Source organism: Schistocerca serialis, chromosome 6 (genome assembly GCF_023864345.2).
Source record: "Schistocerca serialis cubense isolate TAMUIC-IGC-003099 chromosome 6, iqSchSeri2.2, whole genome shotgun sequence".
Taxonomy (NCBI): Eukaryota; Metazoa; Arthropoda; class Insecta; order Orthoptera; family Acrididae; genus Schistocerca; species Schistocerca serialis.
In genome coordinates, this window is record NC_064643.1 from 96,578,053 (window position 1) to 96,597,518 (window position 19,466).

A 19,466-nucleotide genomic window follows, 5' to 3' on the forward strand; every position below is an offset into this window, starting at 1 on the left:
CGAGCTGCTTATTCTTGGGAATAAACTAATATTGGTAACAAGAAATGACAATAAGGAATATACATATTGAGAGGCAAATGTCAAAATACCTAGACTCATGAACAGAGGTCGACAAGATGTTCATGAACTCAAGCCACTTATTGCCCAAACCGCCCATTTCTAAGCCGTAAATATCCCTGAAGAATGGGAAGAGTTACCCCAAAATACAATAACATATGACATAAGCAAATGAAAATAAGCAAAGTAGACTAATTTTTGTGTCAAAGTATCACTCACTTCTGATACTGTTCGAATAGTAAAAATGGCAGTATTAAGTCTTTGAACAAAATCTTGAACATGGGCTTTCCACGACAGCATACTATCTATCTGAACACCTAGAAATTTGAACTGTTCAGTTTCACTAATCATATGCTCGTTCTGTGAAACTAAAATGTCAGGTTTTGTTGAATTGCGTGTTAGAAACTGCAAAAACTGAGTCTTACTGTGATGTAACATTAGTTTATTTTTTACAAACCATGAACTGAGGTCATGTGCTGCACTATTTAAAACCGTGCCAATGTTGCACACAACATCCTTTACTACCAAGTTAGTGTCATCAGCAAACATAAATATTTTACAGTTACCTGTAATACTAGAAGGCATATCATTTATATAAATAAGGAACGGGAGTGGCCCCAACACTGATCCCTGGGGAACCGCTCGCTTGACAGTACCCCACTCAGATCCCACATCACAGCCGTTATCAACATTGTGAATAATGACCTTTTGCTGCCTGTTACTAAAGTAAGAGGTGAACCAATTGTGAGCTACTCCCCGTATTCCATAATGGTCCAACTTCTGTAGCAATATTTTGTGATCAACACAATCAAATGCCTTAGTTAAATCAAAAAATATGCCAAGAGTTCGAAACTTTTTGTTTAGCCCATCCAATACCTCACAGAGAAAAGAGAATATAGCATTTTCAGTTGTTAAACGACTTCTAAAGCTGAACTGTACATTTGATAGGAAATCGTATGATATAAAATGATCAATTATCCTTACATACAGAGCATTTTCAATAACTTTTGCAAACGCTGATGGCATAGAAATAGGTCTAAAATTATCTACATTATCCCTTTCTCCCTTTTTATAATGCGGCTTTACTACTGAGTACTTTAATCGCTCAGGAAACTGACCATTCCTAAAGGAAAAATTACAAATATGCCTAAATACAGGGCTAACATGTGCAGCACAGTACTTTAATATTCTGCTAGACACTCCATCATAATCGTGATTGTTAAATACTGTACATAACCATGAGAGTCCTTAGTCTTCAGTGATTTAAGTATTGACTCAATCTCCCTCGTCTGTATCACAGAGAAGTATTTCAGACATCAATTTCGGAATGGCATTTGCCAAGTAATTTGTATGATTTCCTGTAGAAGCCAAATTTTTATTTAATTCACCAGCAATGTTCAGAAAATGATTGTTAAATACTGTACATATATCTGATTTATCAGTAACAGAAATATTTTTACTGCGAACTAACTTTATATCGTCGACCTTGTGCTGCTGACCAGACACTTCCTTCACAACTGACCATATGGTTTTAATTTTATCCTGTGAATTAGCTATTCTATTTGCATACCACATACTCTTTGCCTTCCTAATAACATTTTTAAGCACGTTACATACTTTTTGTAATGGGCTACTGTAGCTTGATTGTGACTACTTGTAACATTTTGATATAATTCCCACTTTGTTCTACATGATACCCTTATCCCACTAGTCAGCTACCCGTGCTGCCCATTACTGCTAGTACCCCATTTAGAATGTTCTAATGGAAAGCAACTCTCAAAGACCATGAGAAAGCATTGTATTTATCATCTATGTTATTGGCACTATAAACATCCTGCCACTCTTGTCCCTTGACAGTTTTAAAAAACACTCTATTGCTGTTGGATTAATTTTCCTACATAGTTTGTAATTATGTTATTTAAATTATTTAATAGTTGTTGTTTGTGTACTTTAATCACAAATTGCCTTGAGGGATTCATTTTCTGAAGTGTCATTATGAGTGAGAGAGAGAATAACAGGGTGATTGAGCATTCCATTTTATATTTTACCTTTGGTGCATACTTTTCACTGGATGGTGCATTATCAGCTCTTCAGTTATCAGGACTTGCATTGATTTTCCCATATATTGCAATTGTGCTTTGAGTATACTCAAGGCTGGATCCAAAGCCTTACATAGTTGGGAATCACTGTCTTTGTTTATAAATTCATTGTTTACCTGAATCTATAAAGATTATTGTTAGAAGTAATCACAGAATGTGGTAGCTTGTTGTAACAGGTTGATGTCATCATAAGTCACACTATGTCTTTTAGAGATACAGTATTCTGTAACAGTTGACTTTGTTGATTGTTCCTTATCCTTGTGATGCTTATACTCTGTGCGTCTTTCTTATGCAGTATGGTTCATCTGCCCTACATACATTTTCCCACACTGGCATGGTAGTAGCGACACAGGGACTCAGGAATGCAGTTCAAATCCCGCCATGTACTTCCCTCCTCAATCTTACATTTGAGCTGTGCCCACACAATGCCAGCCCATGATTGACAGCAAGGAGGAGGGGATGTTAGAAGGTGCTCAACAGAATTAATCGGGGAGTGGAACAAGTCAGTTTGTCAAAATTTTGCGCCATCTGAATGATGCCATATGGTTGAATACCAGTGAGGGGTACAAAATAATTATATGCCAGGACAATCTAAAATCACAAACCTGAAGGTGTTGCAGTGTGTTACCAGACAATGCTCTTTTTCTTACCTTCTTGCAATCTCTGAACTGACTTATCCAGCCAGTATGGGGGGATGTACAGTTTGATGTGGATTCTGAACCACAGTGCAGTTTGGTACTTTTCACACTAATGACTGATAAAAATCATTGAACTAACTGGGTATTGAGCAACAGATTTTGGATCCAGAGTCTCACTTAATCACTGAGCCACACTTCTCTGTACAAACACATTAAAAAAAACCGCTTCCTTCCTTTTATATTTTCATGTGATACTTTCTATGCTTTTTTCTTGCTCTTTTTTTAAATTTATTAATCTACTAGATCTGTAGTGAACTGATTCTGACAGTAACTACATCATTCCCAATGCGATTACTGCCCTTATTCCTATGCTACCATCTTTATTCCATTTTTCTGTGGTTTTAGCCAAATTAGGTAGTGCTCCAGTTCTCATGACTTTATTTTGAAAAGTATGTCTAACTCCAACCTTCCCTTCCTTTTTAATGTCGCAGTACTGCAATCTGATTCATCACATACATGCTAGTCTAATAATTACCCCATACTAGTATAATATTTGCAACGGTCTAGCCACAGTGGTAACACCGGTTCCCATCTGATCAGTGAAGTTAAGTGCTGTTGGGGTGGGCTAGCACTTGGATAGGTGACCATCCAGTTTGCTGACTACTGTTGGCAAGCAGGGTGCACTCATCTCTTGTGAGGCAAACTGAGGAGCTACTTGATTAAGAAGTAGCGGCTCTGATCTTGTAAACTGCCATATTGCCAGGAGAGTGATGTGCTGACCATATGCCCTTCCATATCTGCATCCAGTGATGCTTGTGGGCTAACGATGAATCGGTGGCTGGTTGGTACTGTTGGGCCTTCATGGCCTGTTCGGACAGAGTTTTCTTTAGTATAATATTTAAGTGTCAACCAAATGGTTGACTATCCCTTTAGTGCAAACTGGGGTAGGTGGGCATTTAGGCATACAAGATAGGTCGCATCTCCTCACAAATTCTGTATTCATTATGGATGATTGAAATTATAAATGAAGATGAGGAATATGACTTGTAAAAAAATTTGGATCTAATTTTGTGTATAGCACAGACCAAGTGTACTGTGTGTTCTGTATTCATATATGGGGTGTCTCATATATCTTGCTCACTCATATCTAATTGTTGTGTATAGTGCAGAGCAAGTTATGTATTCTTATGCAATATCACATATATCTTGCTCACCCAAAATAACTTTTTTCTAATATGTTGAATGAAAAATTGTTTCAACCAATGTTTTTTAACATCATTGGGTAGTTCTTGCTGAGGGTATATATTTTATGTAACTCCACAGATATAGGCGATATGGGGTAGAGGTTAAATTTTTTAGTACAACCATGAACATTTTATTTCACAATCGACTCTCCCTCTCCAAGGGCTATTCAAAAATGTATCACACTGTACCATTTTATCCACAAAACTAGTATTAAGGAAATGGTAAACAATACATAACTTCTCTAATTTAAGTATCACTTCAGTGCATTTCATTAACTAAATCACTTAACCTTTTCAAGGGACATTTGAACATTTTACAAATTACCAATAAACAATGAATGCAACAGTACTGCACTGTAGAGTAATTGGGTCTTGATATTGTACATTACTGTATTACAGTACTTACAACAATGTGGAAGTAACATTGCCCTTTCAGTAACTTTTACTGTGATACTATCATTACATGTAAAACAGCGTTTACAGTGCATGCTCAAAATAGTGACCATTGGCATTCATACACAGGGTCACTCTGTAGATGAAGGATGCCCTACATTGTGCTACTGCTTCTTCTGTGATGGCTGTACAATCATCAGTATTATGTTGCTGCATGTCTTCTGGTGTTGTTGGAACATTTAGGTAGACAGCATCCTTAACTGCCAATCACAGAAAAAAAATCCAGTGGTTTAAGGTCCAGAGATGGGGCAACCATTTAATTGGCCCAATATGTCCAATCCACGTACGAGGGTGTGTACAGTCCAGAATATGTTGTGCTCATAAGGCATTATGTGCAGGGCATCCATTCTGCTGATACCACATGATCATACTCTGATTTAGATGTTTGGTGTCTAAAAGAGCAGGAAAAATGTGTGTTAAAAAATCAGGCATATTGTCTGCCATATTAGTTGTCATTCACAAAGAAAGTTCCAATAACAGTATACCCACTAATTCTGCACCAAACATTAATGTTCCATGGACATTGAAGCTCTACCTGTCAGAGCTGTCATGGATTCTTGATGGAGCAATAATGCACATTTCTCATATTGGCAATTCCTTTGTTGGAATTCCTCATATTGGAAATTCCTTTGTTGGAGAATGGAAAATGGAAATGAGCGTTTGGCATCATTGGCCGGGAGGCCCCTTGCGGTGCAGGTCCGGCCGCCTTGGTGCAGGTCTTATTACGTTAAATGCCACAATGGGTGACCTGCTCGCCGGATGGGGTGAAACGATGATGAAGACTACACAACACTCAGTCCCTGAGTAGAGAAAATCCCCGACCCAGCCAGGAATTGAACCCAGGCCCTTAGGACGGCAATTCGTCATGCTGACCATTCAGCTATCGGGGTGGTGATGGAGAATGATGCCTTGTCACTAAAAAGAACATCTGAGAAGAAAGTAGGATCAGTCAGAAGTTGTTGTGAGCCCACTGACAAAATTGATCCCTATTGTTGAAGTCATTTCCATGAAGTTCTTGGTGTAAATGAACATAGTAAGGATGAAACTTATGGCATTGAAGAATGTGATGTGCACTTATTTTCAAAACAACAACTTCATGTTGAATTCATCATGTGCTGACTTGAGGATTCACATCTGCAGCAGCGAGCACAGCGACTTAACAGCTTTGTCTGTTCAAGTTCTAAAACAGTTTTTAGAACTTGTATTTAAGCTTCCTGTTTTACGTAGATGATAAATGAGATCATTAAACGTTCAGCAAGAAGGCGATGGGTTGTCAGGGAGTCATCTGCTGTATAGTATTTGTGCCTGAAAAGAATTTTGCCTGCCCACAGCAAATTACAGTTCAGGTATGTACAGTAGTGTGCAACATAGACGTAATAACATAATAATCACAATGTTCTGTAACAGTAGTGAACGTAAAAATGCAAGTTACTAAATCATTTCTTATGAACGTATTTCCTCCGTAGATGAGCAGCATTTCTACCTTATCAGTATGCGTGTGCATCATACACCTTTACACAACAAAAACTGTATTCACAATGTGTACTACCACCAGAGCAGCTACTAAGTTACTCTGATGCATGACAACACTGGTTTGCAGTGTACTATACACTAAACCAACAACAAATGAGGTGCGTGGGGGAGAGAAGAGTACCTGTGCTGACATGAACCCACACCTCTACTGCAGCACTACAACAGGTATGTAATGTGTACAACCAAGGCAGTAGACAGCTCAGTTTCTTCACAACCTGTGTACTCTGTATAGTTTGCATATTACCTTTTATTGACAGAAATGATACAATGTGATACACTTCTGAGTAGCTCTTGGAGGGGATAAGTGTATTCTTGAATAAAATGTACATGGTTCCATTTAAAAAATTTAACCTCTACCCTAAATCTTCTACACCTGTGGAGAGGCATAAAACATAAAAACTCAGCAAGAACTACCCAGTGTTGCTAAAAAACATTGGTTGAAACAGTTTTTCATTCAACACATTAGAAAAAGTTATTTTGGGTGAGCAAGATAAATGGGACACCGTGTATATGTAACTTTTAGTAACATTAATGTTTTGTGCACACTATTTTTGTTGCATAATACGTATTGCAAGGGTTCAGTTTGTAAGTTAATGTTGTTAACTTTATGGTTACAGTATTTTTTGTGTGTCATTATACAGGGTGTTACAAAAAGGTATGGCCAAACTTTCAGGAAACATTCCTCACACACAAATAAAGAAAAGATGTTATGTGGACATGTGTCCGGAAATGCTTAATTTCCATGTTAGAGCTCATTTTAGTTTCGTCCACCTATGCTCAATGGAGCATGTTATCGTGATTTCGTACGGGATACTCTACCTGTGGTGCTAGAACATGTGCCTTTACAAGTACAACACAACATGTGGTTCATGCACGATGGAGCTCCTGCACATTTCAGTCAAAGTGTTCGTACGCTTCGGTGACCGATGGGTTGGTAGAGGTGGACCAATTCCATGGCCTCCACACTCTCCTGACCTCAACCCTCTTGACTTTCATTTATGGGGGCATTTGAAAGCTCTTGTCTACGCAACCCCGGTACCAAATGTAGAGACTCTTCGTGCTCGTATTGTGGACGGCTGTGATACAATATGCCATTCTCCAGGGCTGCATCAGCGGATCAGGGATTCCATGCGACGGAGGGTGGATGCATGTATCCTCGCTAATGGAGGACACTTTGAACATTTCCTGTAACAAAGTGTTTGAAGTCACGCTGGTACATTCTGTTGCTGTGTGTTTCCATTTCATGATTAATGTGATTTGAAGAGAAGTAACAAAATGAGCTATAACATGGAAAGTAAGCGTTTCCGGACATATGTCCACATAACATATTTTCATTCTTTGTGTGTGAGGAATGTTTCCTGAAAGTTTGGCCGTACCTTTTTGTCACACCCTGTATATGCTATGCTGACAGTTATATCTATTTTTATTTTTTCTCATAGCACTGTGACTTGGTGCAGTATTTTTAATTACATTAGTTTTTATTTAATTTTGTAATGAAATATAGAGGTGTGACTTAACAGAATCGCTATTAACAACAGAAAGAGCTTCTGTTGGATATTGAACATTAGCTCCTAAATGGGGTTAATTTCTCAGGAGTAGGGATAGAAGAGAAAAGCAGTTATCTGCAGTGTAAATACACTTTATTACATGTACTAAATATATAATGGCTGAAAGCTAGATGCCAGTTAACAAAAACTAGTCCCAAAAGTGTCCCAATATGTGCAAAAGAAATTATCATTTAGCCACATAATATCCAGTTTCCAATAACATGCATATATGTGGAAAAATGTAGATGTTGGTGCAGCTTAGCTACAAGTGAAGTTCAGAGATAGTTGGCTGTTGCCTTAAGGCACTCTATAGGCTAAAGAATTAACTTACATGATTCTTCAGATGTGAGAATGTTACCACTGGTATGTTACAGATATACAACTTATGGTATGGGGCAGTTTCTTGTTACCCATTACTTTGTGTAAATTATATTCTAATTGGGATGCATTCTGTAGCAGAACACAAGGGCAGAAAGTAACATGTTGTGCCATCCCTGTCAGGGTATTGGAGTGGTGATAGATGTCCAGAGTCAGCTGGATCTCTAAGGCCACTGGGAGTGGAGTCATCTGGGAAACTTAACTCTTGTGGGTGCTGGCAGTGAGTCCCAGATCTTCATTGTCTTGTGTGTCGTGCAGGGCTGTTGCAGGTGTATGGAGTCTTGTGGGATGAGGTAGATTTCTCAATGACCCCTCCCCACCCTTTACCACAACACACACACACAAATCAAATTCTCAGATATTTAAAAGGTACGTGAATTCTGCATTAATATTTTGATATATGTGGAACCACTCATTCACTGTACAGTATGCCTTCATCGAGAAGTAGTGCTGAACCTACCCCTTATAGGGCCCCAGACATTTGATTTGTTTAAAATTTGGTAGGTATGTGAGGAACTTACTTTAAGCTGGAATCATATTTTGTTGCGACTGCTGCATGAGTATACTAGGCCCTGAATGTTTTTTTTTTCTATATGATGACCCTACTGGACAGTAATCCAAATCACTTTTATTTGATTTGAGGATGAAGATTGTTTTCCAGGTATATGCAAATGATGCACAGAGACTGTGAGCTCTCTGTGCATATGTTGCTCCAATGTGAAGCTTTCATTATTGTAAAGGAGAGTGATTATAGTCCTGGCTGCAAGTTGTCTCTTAAACTTCCTTGACTTTGGTGAATATGGTTGATGCCGTTCATTGCTTGCACTAACTTTACTTCCATTTCCTAATTGTGGCCTCTGGTTTCATCACATGTGATAATTCTCACAAATAAGTCCTTTCATCCATATATATTTGGAATAATGTTATTGGTCTTGTTTCACACGAATCCCAGTTAGACGTACAACTTTACAGTACAACTGTTATGGCAGTACATTTTCATTTTGGTGCCTCATGTAGGATTATTCACATAATTTCTATCATCGTACTGTTGTAATATATTGCATTGTTATTGCAGATTTCAAGTTTTCATATAAGTGGCTCTCATATTTCAGTTAACCTCAATGTTAAGTCAAGTAGTGACTAAAAAGTCTTTGAGTATCTGCTCATAATTTTATTTATTATGGTATCAGTTTTTATGCAGTAGATATTTGATCTTATAAGTGTTAGTAGTGAAGATGATTAAACTTATTGAATTGTGTCTACCTTTGTAAACATCTGTATTTTATGTGAGATTTAAAACTTTCACAGCATACATATTGTTCCACAAAATTTTGGAAGAACTAGTGGATGTTTGTAACTTCCTGCCACAATATTTCGGTGCAGTATCTTCTGGCCATCTTCAGATGATACTGGCAAAAACTCCCTGAGCTCTGGTATTTAAGGCCCCGCCGGCACATGCTTGGTGGATTCACATGGCGATGCACATGCGCTACTTGAGCGCATTCAATTCTGCTGCGCTGCGCGCCCTCCGTTGTGAAAACTCACTGTTCTGATATCAATTCGATTATCTTCCTGCAGTTCCGTCACAGAACTACGCCGACTACAGAGGCCATGAAGTTTTCGATGATTGGATTCCAGGCCAAATTCATTTGGAAACCACCGTCACGATTAATAAGAGACTGTCAGACAGCCATATTTCCAAGGACTCATTAATAATAGAACTCCAAAAGTTAGACATATGGGCCACAATTTTTGTCTCATTGTAATTCATGACATGACCAGTGGAAATACAGTGTTCGGCGATGGCAGTCTTACAAGGCTGAAGAAGGTGAGTATGCCGCTGATGTTCCACAATGCGATCCTGCAAGGTATGCATCATTTGCCCTACCTAAGATTTGCCACATTCACACAGAATCCTGTAAACATCAGCCTTGCACAGCTCTAGGTCATCTTTGACAGATCCCAACAGTGACAACATTTTTGCAGGAGGATGAAAGATTGCTTTCACTTTATATTTTCTTAGTATTCTGCCTATTTGCACTGAAATATTACCAATGTATGGTAAATAGGCAATCGTTTTAAAAGCCTCTTCCTCTTCTTTGCTCCATCATTTACAGGTCTGCAGCACTCTCTCCACTTCCTGGAATGAATACCCATTCTTCAGAAATACAGTCTGCAGGTGCTCCAGTTCTGTTTGCAAACTATCGGTGTCAGAGATGATGTGGGCTCGGTGAAGCAATATCTTCAAACCACCCTTCGTTTGTGCTGGATGGTGGAAACTAGCTGCTTGTAAGTAAAGGTCTGTGTGAGTGGGCTTTCTGTATACTGGTTGACCAAGTGTGCTATTTCTCTTACGTCGCTCCAAGACATCTAAAAAGGCAGGCAACCCTCATTCTCCATCTCCAAAGTAAATTTTATGTTTTCGTGTATGGAGTTCAGATGTTGTAGGAACTCTAGCAGACTATCCAAACCATGAGGCCAGACTATTAAATTATCATCAACATATCGCCAAAATACTGTTGGTTTAAAAGCGGCTGAAGCGAGTGCTTGCTCCTCAAAATCTTCCATCAAAAGATTGGCCACCAGGGGGGACAAAGGACTCCCCTTGGCATCACTGTCCGATTGCTCGTAAAACTCATTGTTAAATAAAAAATATGTAGAGGAGATGGTGTGCTCAAATAGTGCTGTAATGTCAGTTCCAAATCTATTGCCTATGAGATGTAGTGAGTCCACAAGAGGTACATTTGTAAAAAGTGAAACTATGTCAAAACTGATCTACAAGTCATAACTTTGCAGCTGCAATAACTTAAGTCTGCTGGTAAAATCACTAGAATTCTTTATGTGATGTGGACACTTTCCTACCATTGGTTTGAACAAAGATGCCAAATACTTTGCTAAGTCGTAAGTGGCTGCCCCAGTATTACTCACAATTGGACGCAATGGCACGTTATCCTTGTGGATCTTCAGCAATCCATATAGCCTAGGTGGAACTGAACTATTTGGTTTCAGTGTCTTAATTACCTCCTTTGGTAAGGAACTGTTAGTTAGAAGTTCTGTTTTCTGCACCACTTGGGTAGCAGGATCCTTATCTATCCTCGCCTATGAAGAGGGCAGCCCTCCGGAACTTGTGAGCAGCCCCGGATACAGTGGTACTTAAATCAGACAAAGATAATGCTACTGTTTTAATGCTACAGGAGGGCTATATTAATAAGATCAATGTTTTATTAAGCAACTCAACATACTGCAAAATAGATAAGGATCCTACTACCCACATTGTGCGGAAAACAGCAGAACTTCTAACTAACAGTTCCTTACCAAAGGAGGCAATTAAGACACTGAAACCAAATAGTTCAGTTCCACCTAGGCTATATGGATTGCCGAAGATCCACAAGGATAATGTGCCATTACGTCCGATTGTGAGTAATATTGGAGCAGCCACTTACGACTTAGCAAAGTATTTGGCGTCTTTGCTCAAATCAATGGTAGAGCAGTGTCCACATCACATAAAGAATTCTAGTGATTTTACCAGCAGACTTAAGTTATTGCAGCTGCAAAGTTATGACTTGTTGATAAGTTTTGACATAGTTTCACTTTTACAAATGTACCTCTTGTGAACTCACTACATCTCATAGGCAATAGATTTGCAACTGGCATTACAGCACTATTTGAGCACACCCTCTCCTCTACATATTTTTTATTTAACAACGAATTTTATGAGCAATCAGACGATGTCGCCATGGAGAGTCATTTGCCTCCCCTGGTGGTCAATCTTTTTATGTAAGATTTTGAGGAGCAAGCACTCGCCTCAACCCCTTTAAACCAACAGTATTTTGGCGATATGTTGGTGATACTTTTATAGTTTGGCCTCATGATTTGGATCGTCTGCGAGAGTTTCTACAACATCTTAACTCCAAACACGAAAACATAAAATTTACTATGTAGTTGGAGAAGGAAGATTGCCTGCCATTTTTAGATGTCTTGGTGCAATGTAAGAGCGATGGCACACTTGGTCATTCGGTATATAGAAAGCCCACTTACACAGACCTTTACTTACAAGCAGGTAGTTTCCACCATCCAGCACAAACAATGGGTGTTTTCAGGATATTGCTTCACCGAGCCACGTCATCTCTGACACCAAACAGAACTGGAGCACCTACAGACTGTATTTCTGAAGAATGGATTTCCATCCCAGCAAGTGGAGAGAGCACTGCAGACCTGTAAATGACGGAGCAAAGAAGAGAAAAAGGCCTCTAAAATGACTGCCTATTTACCATATATTGGTAATATTTCAGCGCAAATAGGCAGAATACTAAGAAAATATAAAGTGAAAGCAATCTTTTGCCCTCTTGCAAAAATTTTGTCACTGTTGAGACCTGTCAAAGATGACCTAGAGCTGCGCAAGGCAGGTGTTTACAGGATTCTGTTTGAATGCTGCAGATCTTACATAATGCAAACGACGCGTACTGTGCAGGATCGCATTGTGGAACATCAGTGGCATACTCACCTTCTTCAGCCTTATAAGTCTTCCATCGCCGAAACTGTATTTCCATTGGTCGTGTCATGAATTACAATGAGAGAAAAATTGTTGCCTATATGTCTAACTTTTGGAGCTCTATTATTAATGAGTCCTTGAAAATATGGCTGTCTGACAGTCAGTCTCTTATTAATCGTGACGGTGGTTTCCAAATGAATTTGGCCTGGAATCCAATCATCAAAACACTTCATGGCCTCTGTAGGCGGCGTAGTTCTGTGATGGAACTGCAGGAAGATAATCGAATTGATATCGGTGCAGTGAGTTTTCACAACGGAGGGCGCGCAGAGCAGCAGAATTGAATGCACTAAAGTAGCGCATGCGCAATGCCAAGTGAATCCACCACGCATGTGCTGGCGGGGCCTTAAATACCAGAGCTCAGGGAGTTTTTGCCAGTGTCATGTGAAGATGCCCAGAAGACTGCGCCGAAATATTGTGGCAGGAAGTTACAAACATCCGCCAGTTCTCCCAAAATTTTGTGGAACAGCTGTATTTTATTCTTCTTGTGGATCTAAATTTTCATTGCTACTCAGTCAAATAAAAACAATAATTGAACTCGTAAAAATCTCTTTAAAGAGTTGGGGATTATACCAGCAAATCCTGAGTACATCTACACAACCAGTGTTATTCACAGTAAGAAAACATTAGCACTTATCATATTAACAGCTTTTTTCATGAATGTGTTTTGATGAAACTTAAAAATTAAAACAATAAATTCTACCAAGTAATCAAACTATACAATAAATTGCTTAAAGAGAAAACTAACATCAGTGTTTTAAAAAATGCATGCCTTTTAAATAAGAGATACCGTACTGTAAAGTACTGCTTAAGTGTCACAAATATGTGATTAATAAAAATAATAAGGATTGATAAAAATTTAAAAATGATGTGTGTGTCTGTCATTCTGCAACACTCTTTTAGAGTATAATCTCTGTTATTGGAAAATTGTGTATCCTAGATCTGTGATGGTCATGAACTTGGTATCTCCTATAATGTGTAGGCATGCTGACTCAGAATTGCAGACAGACAAATGAATGTGCTAAGAATGAGGCAGGAACAAAAGCAAACTGGTGCTTTTAATTTATTATAATGTTGTTCTACCAAGAACTGATGGAAGGTTCTGTTAAAATGAGGCAGGGGTATAATAACGGTCCTAATGTTAGTTGAACAGCTTTGTTTGTTCAGTGTGTGCAGTGACATGTTATGAGATGTGAATAAACATGTTATGATGAGATGTGAATAAATAGTATAACATTAGTTTTGGAATTATCCAGACCTTTAGTTGATCATGTGCATGTTTAACTATTAATTAAGTTTCAGTCTATACTACTATATAAAGACAAGTTGTTGCTTAACATTTTTACGTTCATTTGGATATAGCTTCAGAGGCTACATATGTTTTAAATATGTATGGTATATAAATATCAGTATATTGTGTAAAGGGAAAACGTTAGGCTATATATTTTTAAACAACAATGTACAGGTTTTCTGTTAAAACCAATTATGAGAAAGAAAATGCTGTGCCATACTATGCTTTGAAAATGTGCATTTTTGTGTTCTTTCTTTCACAGTAGTTAATTTAAAATATGTATAAGTACACACACACACACACACACACACACACACACACACACACACACACACACACACACACACACTTTCTCCTTACATATAAATAAAAACTGAATACACAACTAAGTGCTGTTTTGTTTTCTTTCTTGCTGTCAGTTTTAATAGAGAATGGGAAAGTTGTATCTCTGGATTATCAACTTATGGTTAGAATACTACTATGGAGCCTGAATAGTCCAAAACTTTGTTATCCAGCCCTTTTGTAGATTAAAATTATATGCGAAATACACTCATCGAAGCTTCTAGCCTCACAACCTCAGCTGCGGGAGAGGTCTCTCGTACCCCATATACCAATGTTCCCAACTGATTTACCCATGTATTGTAAATTATTTCAGTTCCTAGTCAAGGCTTTGTTGGGAATAACGATAAACAAGGCTCAAGGTCTGTGAGGGGTGGGAAGAGGAGATGGAAAGAGGAGGAGGGGGGGGGGGGAATAGACAGAAAGAGGATGAGGTGGTGGTGGGGGGTAGTTGATGAGGAAGAGCTGGACGGAGAGAGGGTGGAGAAGGTGATGGACAGCAAGAGAGGAGAGAAGGAGAAGGAGAGTAGGATGCATACCCAATCCCATACATATTTAGCAGTTGCGAAGCATTGTCTGGTTTGCTAGTAGTGTATAAAGTTGATAAGTCTAATGTCATTGTAAAATAATATGTGAGTAAATGAACAATTAATTAACGTTGTAAATAATGTATTGAATATTGTATTAGCTTTGATGTAAGCAATCACAGTCCATTTGTGAGCAATATTCTATGTTTTCAGCTTTGAAACCTCAGTTTGCAGAGTCCAAAGAAATAGAAGAATTGAGCAGCAATTTTGTGATGGTAAATGTTGGTGATGATGATAAAGTGGTAGGCAGTTCATTTGCCCCAGATGGAGAATATATTCCACGCATCATTTTCATGAGTGAGTTTATTAAATATCTTGCATCTCTCTGACTGAAATTGATGTATATGTTGTGATAACATTGATATTTGTCCACAAAACTGTACTGCAAATTATCCTTAAATTTGTAATTTTTGACTGGTTTTAACATAAATAGTGTTGTATAGTTATTGTTATTATTTTGCCAGGTCCAGATGGTGAAGTGAGGCCAGAGTTTTATAATGAGGGAGGCAGTGAAGCATATAAGTATTTCTATTCTGATATTTCGAATATAATAACTACAATGAAGAAAGTCCAGAGGGCATATAAAAAGAAACTCAAATCAAAAGACACGCAAGAACTTTAAGAAGGATGCATGATGCTTCTTTTCTAGTCACATATATATATTTATCACAGAAGCTTGAGATTTCTATGAATTATTTAGGTACTCATGCACTGTTTTGTGAAAATATTGTAGTTAATTCTCTTGTCATTTTGTATCATTAAAATATATATATTTTGAAATTTTCTGAACTTTTCTTTAAACCTCACATTGTCTCCCACATGTAACTGAACACATTTGCGAGTCTGTTTTATGACGACTTGAAAATTACTTTTTCATATCATCAGACACTTTGCCGCAGAGTGAAAAATAAATTCTACTTTTAAAAGGCCTCACTCAGGTTTATTGAAGTGCTTAGTTTTTGAATTTCGTGTGTTTTATATACCCAGATAGACTGCTGTTGTGCTGACTACTTAGTAGTATAACATGTTTTAGTTGTCTAAATTTAATCTGACTCTTTCACTAGATCATAATGACAGGTAAGATAGGAAAGACCAAACAGAAGAGGAAGTAGCAGGGAAATAGATATGATGGATGTATGTATAGATTTGTGTTGAATGTTATGAAAATTCTCTATCTAACTCTTGAGATTTCACTTTTAATTTTTCACTAGATATGAGTTTCCCCTCCTCCATTCTTAGAGTTCAGGTTTTTCAGATTTTTTTTTAACACTTTACATGATCTGAAAAGTCTTGTATTAAGTTGGACTCCTCCTTAAGAATCTTAGGTCAGTATTTTGCTAGTAATGCAATGTGTGTTCCAAACATTTGGTGATTTGTATCAAATAGCAAATAAAATGGAAGATAATAACAAAATATACTTATTTATCTCCAGACTAATATAACTGGCCAGGGGATTTTTTGTAAAGTTAGAAATGATATTGGAAACTATCATTTTCTTAGACATCTCTGGATATCCATCAAAATATGACACGGGCAGCTGTGTGCTGCAACAGTGATGGTTGCTTCCACTTTAGAACAATTTGGCAATATAAACTCTTAATCCCTACTATGAAAAGATTGCAGAATATTTGGATGTGTCATGTTCACATGTTTTATACACCTGGCACGCTGCACTTCACACGCAACTCAGAATCATCATTTTTTATGAGTAAAAGTTGGCTTGGCTTCTGTGCAGCCAATGTAGACTTGTAGTCATCACAAATAACATTCCTGACAGTTACATGCTCAGTGCAATCTCATTGAGTTTCCACCTGTGTTGATATCCTTGAAGAAGCTATTTGCATGGTACAGATGGGGAACAAATCTTTTGATTATGCAAATCCTTGTCAATGGTATGTTAACACTACACTCGTTAATGTTTAGTTTACTTTCTGTCTGGACATAGCCTGAACAATCCATCAACATCGTTTGTGCTTATGATACCTGTTCCATAGATTTCTGTCAACATTGTTGTGTGTGTGTGTTGCTCATTTTCCAGTGTACTACAAAACTTATGTTTATCTTGCGTCATTGTTAGAATAAATGTTTCTACTTTTGGTGCTTTTTACTGACCAATGCCGACATGTTTTTGTGGTCTTAAGTCTGAAGACTGGTTTCATGCAGCTCTTCATGCTACTCTATCCTTTGTTTGCCTCTTCACCTCTGAATAACTATGGTAACATAACATCAGTAAAGGTAGAGAGACTGCAATGATTGTAAGTGACCAAAACTTACAGACTACAGTTAATGCAATTGCACATCAAATATATGAAAAGCACTTCTCAGGTTTCAGTCTATAAGATTAAATAGACACTCCAAATATCAGAATGACATCAACAAATCACAAGAAGTGCTTCCACCACAACACTCATCTTTCAAGTCAAGTTATGCCACAAATATGTTTTCTCCCAATTTCTGTACATTACTTCCTCAGTAGTTAGCTCTACCCACCAATCTCCAGCATTCTTCTGTAGCATGACCTTTCAAAGATTTCTATTGCTTCTTGCCTGAACTACTTATTATCCTACTTTCAAATCCATACAAGGCTTCACTCCAGACAAATACCTTCGACACAAGTCCTTCATTTTGGTGTGTCAAACACTGTATGATATTGTTTGGACACATCTTTACAGGTAATTGCACATGCATGAATTTCTAACCTACATTAGCATTTAAATATTGGTTCATTCATCAGATGTTTTAGGTAATCTTTGTGTTTCCAGATAGAATATAATTTTGTAGCAAAAGTTTGACAGTGAATAGTGTATATTTCTGAAATTTATTACTTCTGAAATTATTTTTTCAGGATATTTTTGAGCGGGGAGTATCCTGTGATGTACCAAAATTTAGTGACAGCCATTTACAGGCAAGGGTTAATATTATTTTAACACACTGCAGATGGATCTGGAATGCCAGTGCCTGAGTGAGATTCAGGTGTCATCTCAATTGAATTAAGAAATCAATGTAGTTACTGTTTTTTCCATTACTTTCTGATAGTTAGAATTTATTACAACACATGCATTATCAGGAGAAAGAAATAATTTCTTTTCTTGCCTGGTATGAAATAGGTGTAACTCGTGTAGATCAGGTATTGTAGAGATGCCACAAGTAGCTTCTGCAACTTACTATTCATGGTTTTCCTAAATCATCACTTCTTTATAGGTCTCTTATCACAATTAGCCAAACATGCGTATTTGTTCCCTGTATACTGATTTTTTTATGTTAGGTGTCTAAAAGTGGACAGTAAATCTATACTCTTTATTGACAATAACAACGTATACAAAAATTACATCGGCTGATAACTGGACGCTGAATAACGACAAGATTGGAGAAACATTAACTGTCCAAGTGCAGAGTGCTATAACTGACAATAGAATGTTCACTGGCACAGAACTAATCTGAGTAGAAAATGTTTGCATATGGTAGTGAAGATGCAAATGGATGAGGCCCCACTGGCTGTGGCCCAGTGTGTTCATATTTGCTGGCTGGGGCTCTGGCTGTGGGTGATTATGCTGTGCTTGTTCCATCTACCCATTGCTGATGCTGGACAAAAACCCTATAGTGGTGGATTGTATGGGCAGGGCACCACATCCCTCCCTCCTTCTGCAGAGCTGATGCCACAGGCAGCAGCCCTCGAAAACAGAGGAGCATGCTGACTGGATCACTGCTGGCAGAAAGCCAACATGGGTGAGGAAGCCACCTGACTACTCAGATGACTCGATGATGATTACGGTGGTGGTGATGCCAGTGGTGCAATGGCAGCTGCACAGTAACAAGGTTGGTGTCTATCGGCTCATCAGCATTCGAAGAGGCATTGCCCTAGCAAGGATTGGCTGTAAGCTGTCTCTGGCCCAGTGCTGTATATTGGCAGAAGTGGCCTGGACAGTGGGGTGCTGTCTGTGGAGCCAACCCTGCATGTGGGAGCTCTGTGGACCTTGCAGCAGCAAGAAATGGAGGCATCGACAACAAGGTAACATCTGTCTGGTGCTCCAGTGAGTGGGCAGTGTTTGGGTAGCTGCGATCAAGTACCAGTTGTTGGTCTCGGGCAGGCAGAGGCTCCATCTCAATATTGTTGATGCCCACTAGCACACCCAGGAAAGGAGACTCATGTGGTGCCTGGCCCTGGCAGGTGGGGGGAGGGGGAGGTGGCACCTGGAGAAGGTCCCTCCAATGGTGTCCACTGCAGTGGGTTTTTGCCTCACTGTGGTTGTAGGTGATTCCGGTGGTGGGAGAGTGTCACCCCACTGGCATCTGTGGCGAACATTCACTGGCCACGCATCTGCTGAAACACAGTTGGTGCCGATCCCATCTGCTGACCGAAGATGCACACCCAGACTGGATCACTCACAGCATATCGTGAAGGGTGTGGCCACGCCACAAGCCGTGGCACAGGTTGGAGTAGGTGTGGTAGCATATGGGATCGTCTGCCATGGGGAACCTCTGCTGGCCGTTCAGCATGGTGGTCCTGTAGGTTCTTAGAATCAGAGGCTCCACTATATCAGCAGGCAAGCCTGTCAAGCGCTTTGCCAGTTGTGTTTTAAATGTACACATCATACATTCCACCACGCCATTTGATTGGGTGTGAAATGGTGCAGACGTGAAGTGAGTAATATAATTCCGGATGCAGAAATCATGGAAAAAAACTGAGGCAAACTGTGGGCTGTTATTGGAGACACTTGTCCACGGCAGTCCTTCAATCACAAAAATCTGCT

The 19,466-nt window shown here is 38.8% G+C and overlaps 1 protein-coding gene across 1 annotated transcript in view; it reads left to right on the forward strand.

Moving 5' to 3' along the window:
- LOC126484615 (thioredoxin domain-containing protein 12-like) overlaps positions 1 to 15,498 on the forward strand; it is a 53,182-nt gene extending 37,684 nt beyond the window's left edge. The window contains exons 3-4 of the mRNA XM_050108200.1: positions 14,869 to 15,012; positions 15,180 to 15,498. Of these exons, the coding sequence (XP_049964157.1) occupies positions 14,869 to 15,012; positions 15,180 to 15,337 (302 nt within the window). The 3' untranslated portion in view covers positions 15,338 to 15,498. The remainder of the gene's footprint in view (positions 1 to 14,868; positions 15,013 to 15,179) is intronic.
- Positions 15,499 to 19,466: the final 3,968 nt, after the last annotated feature.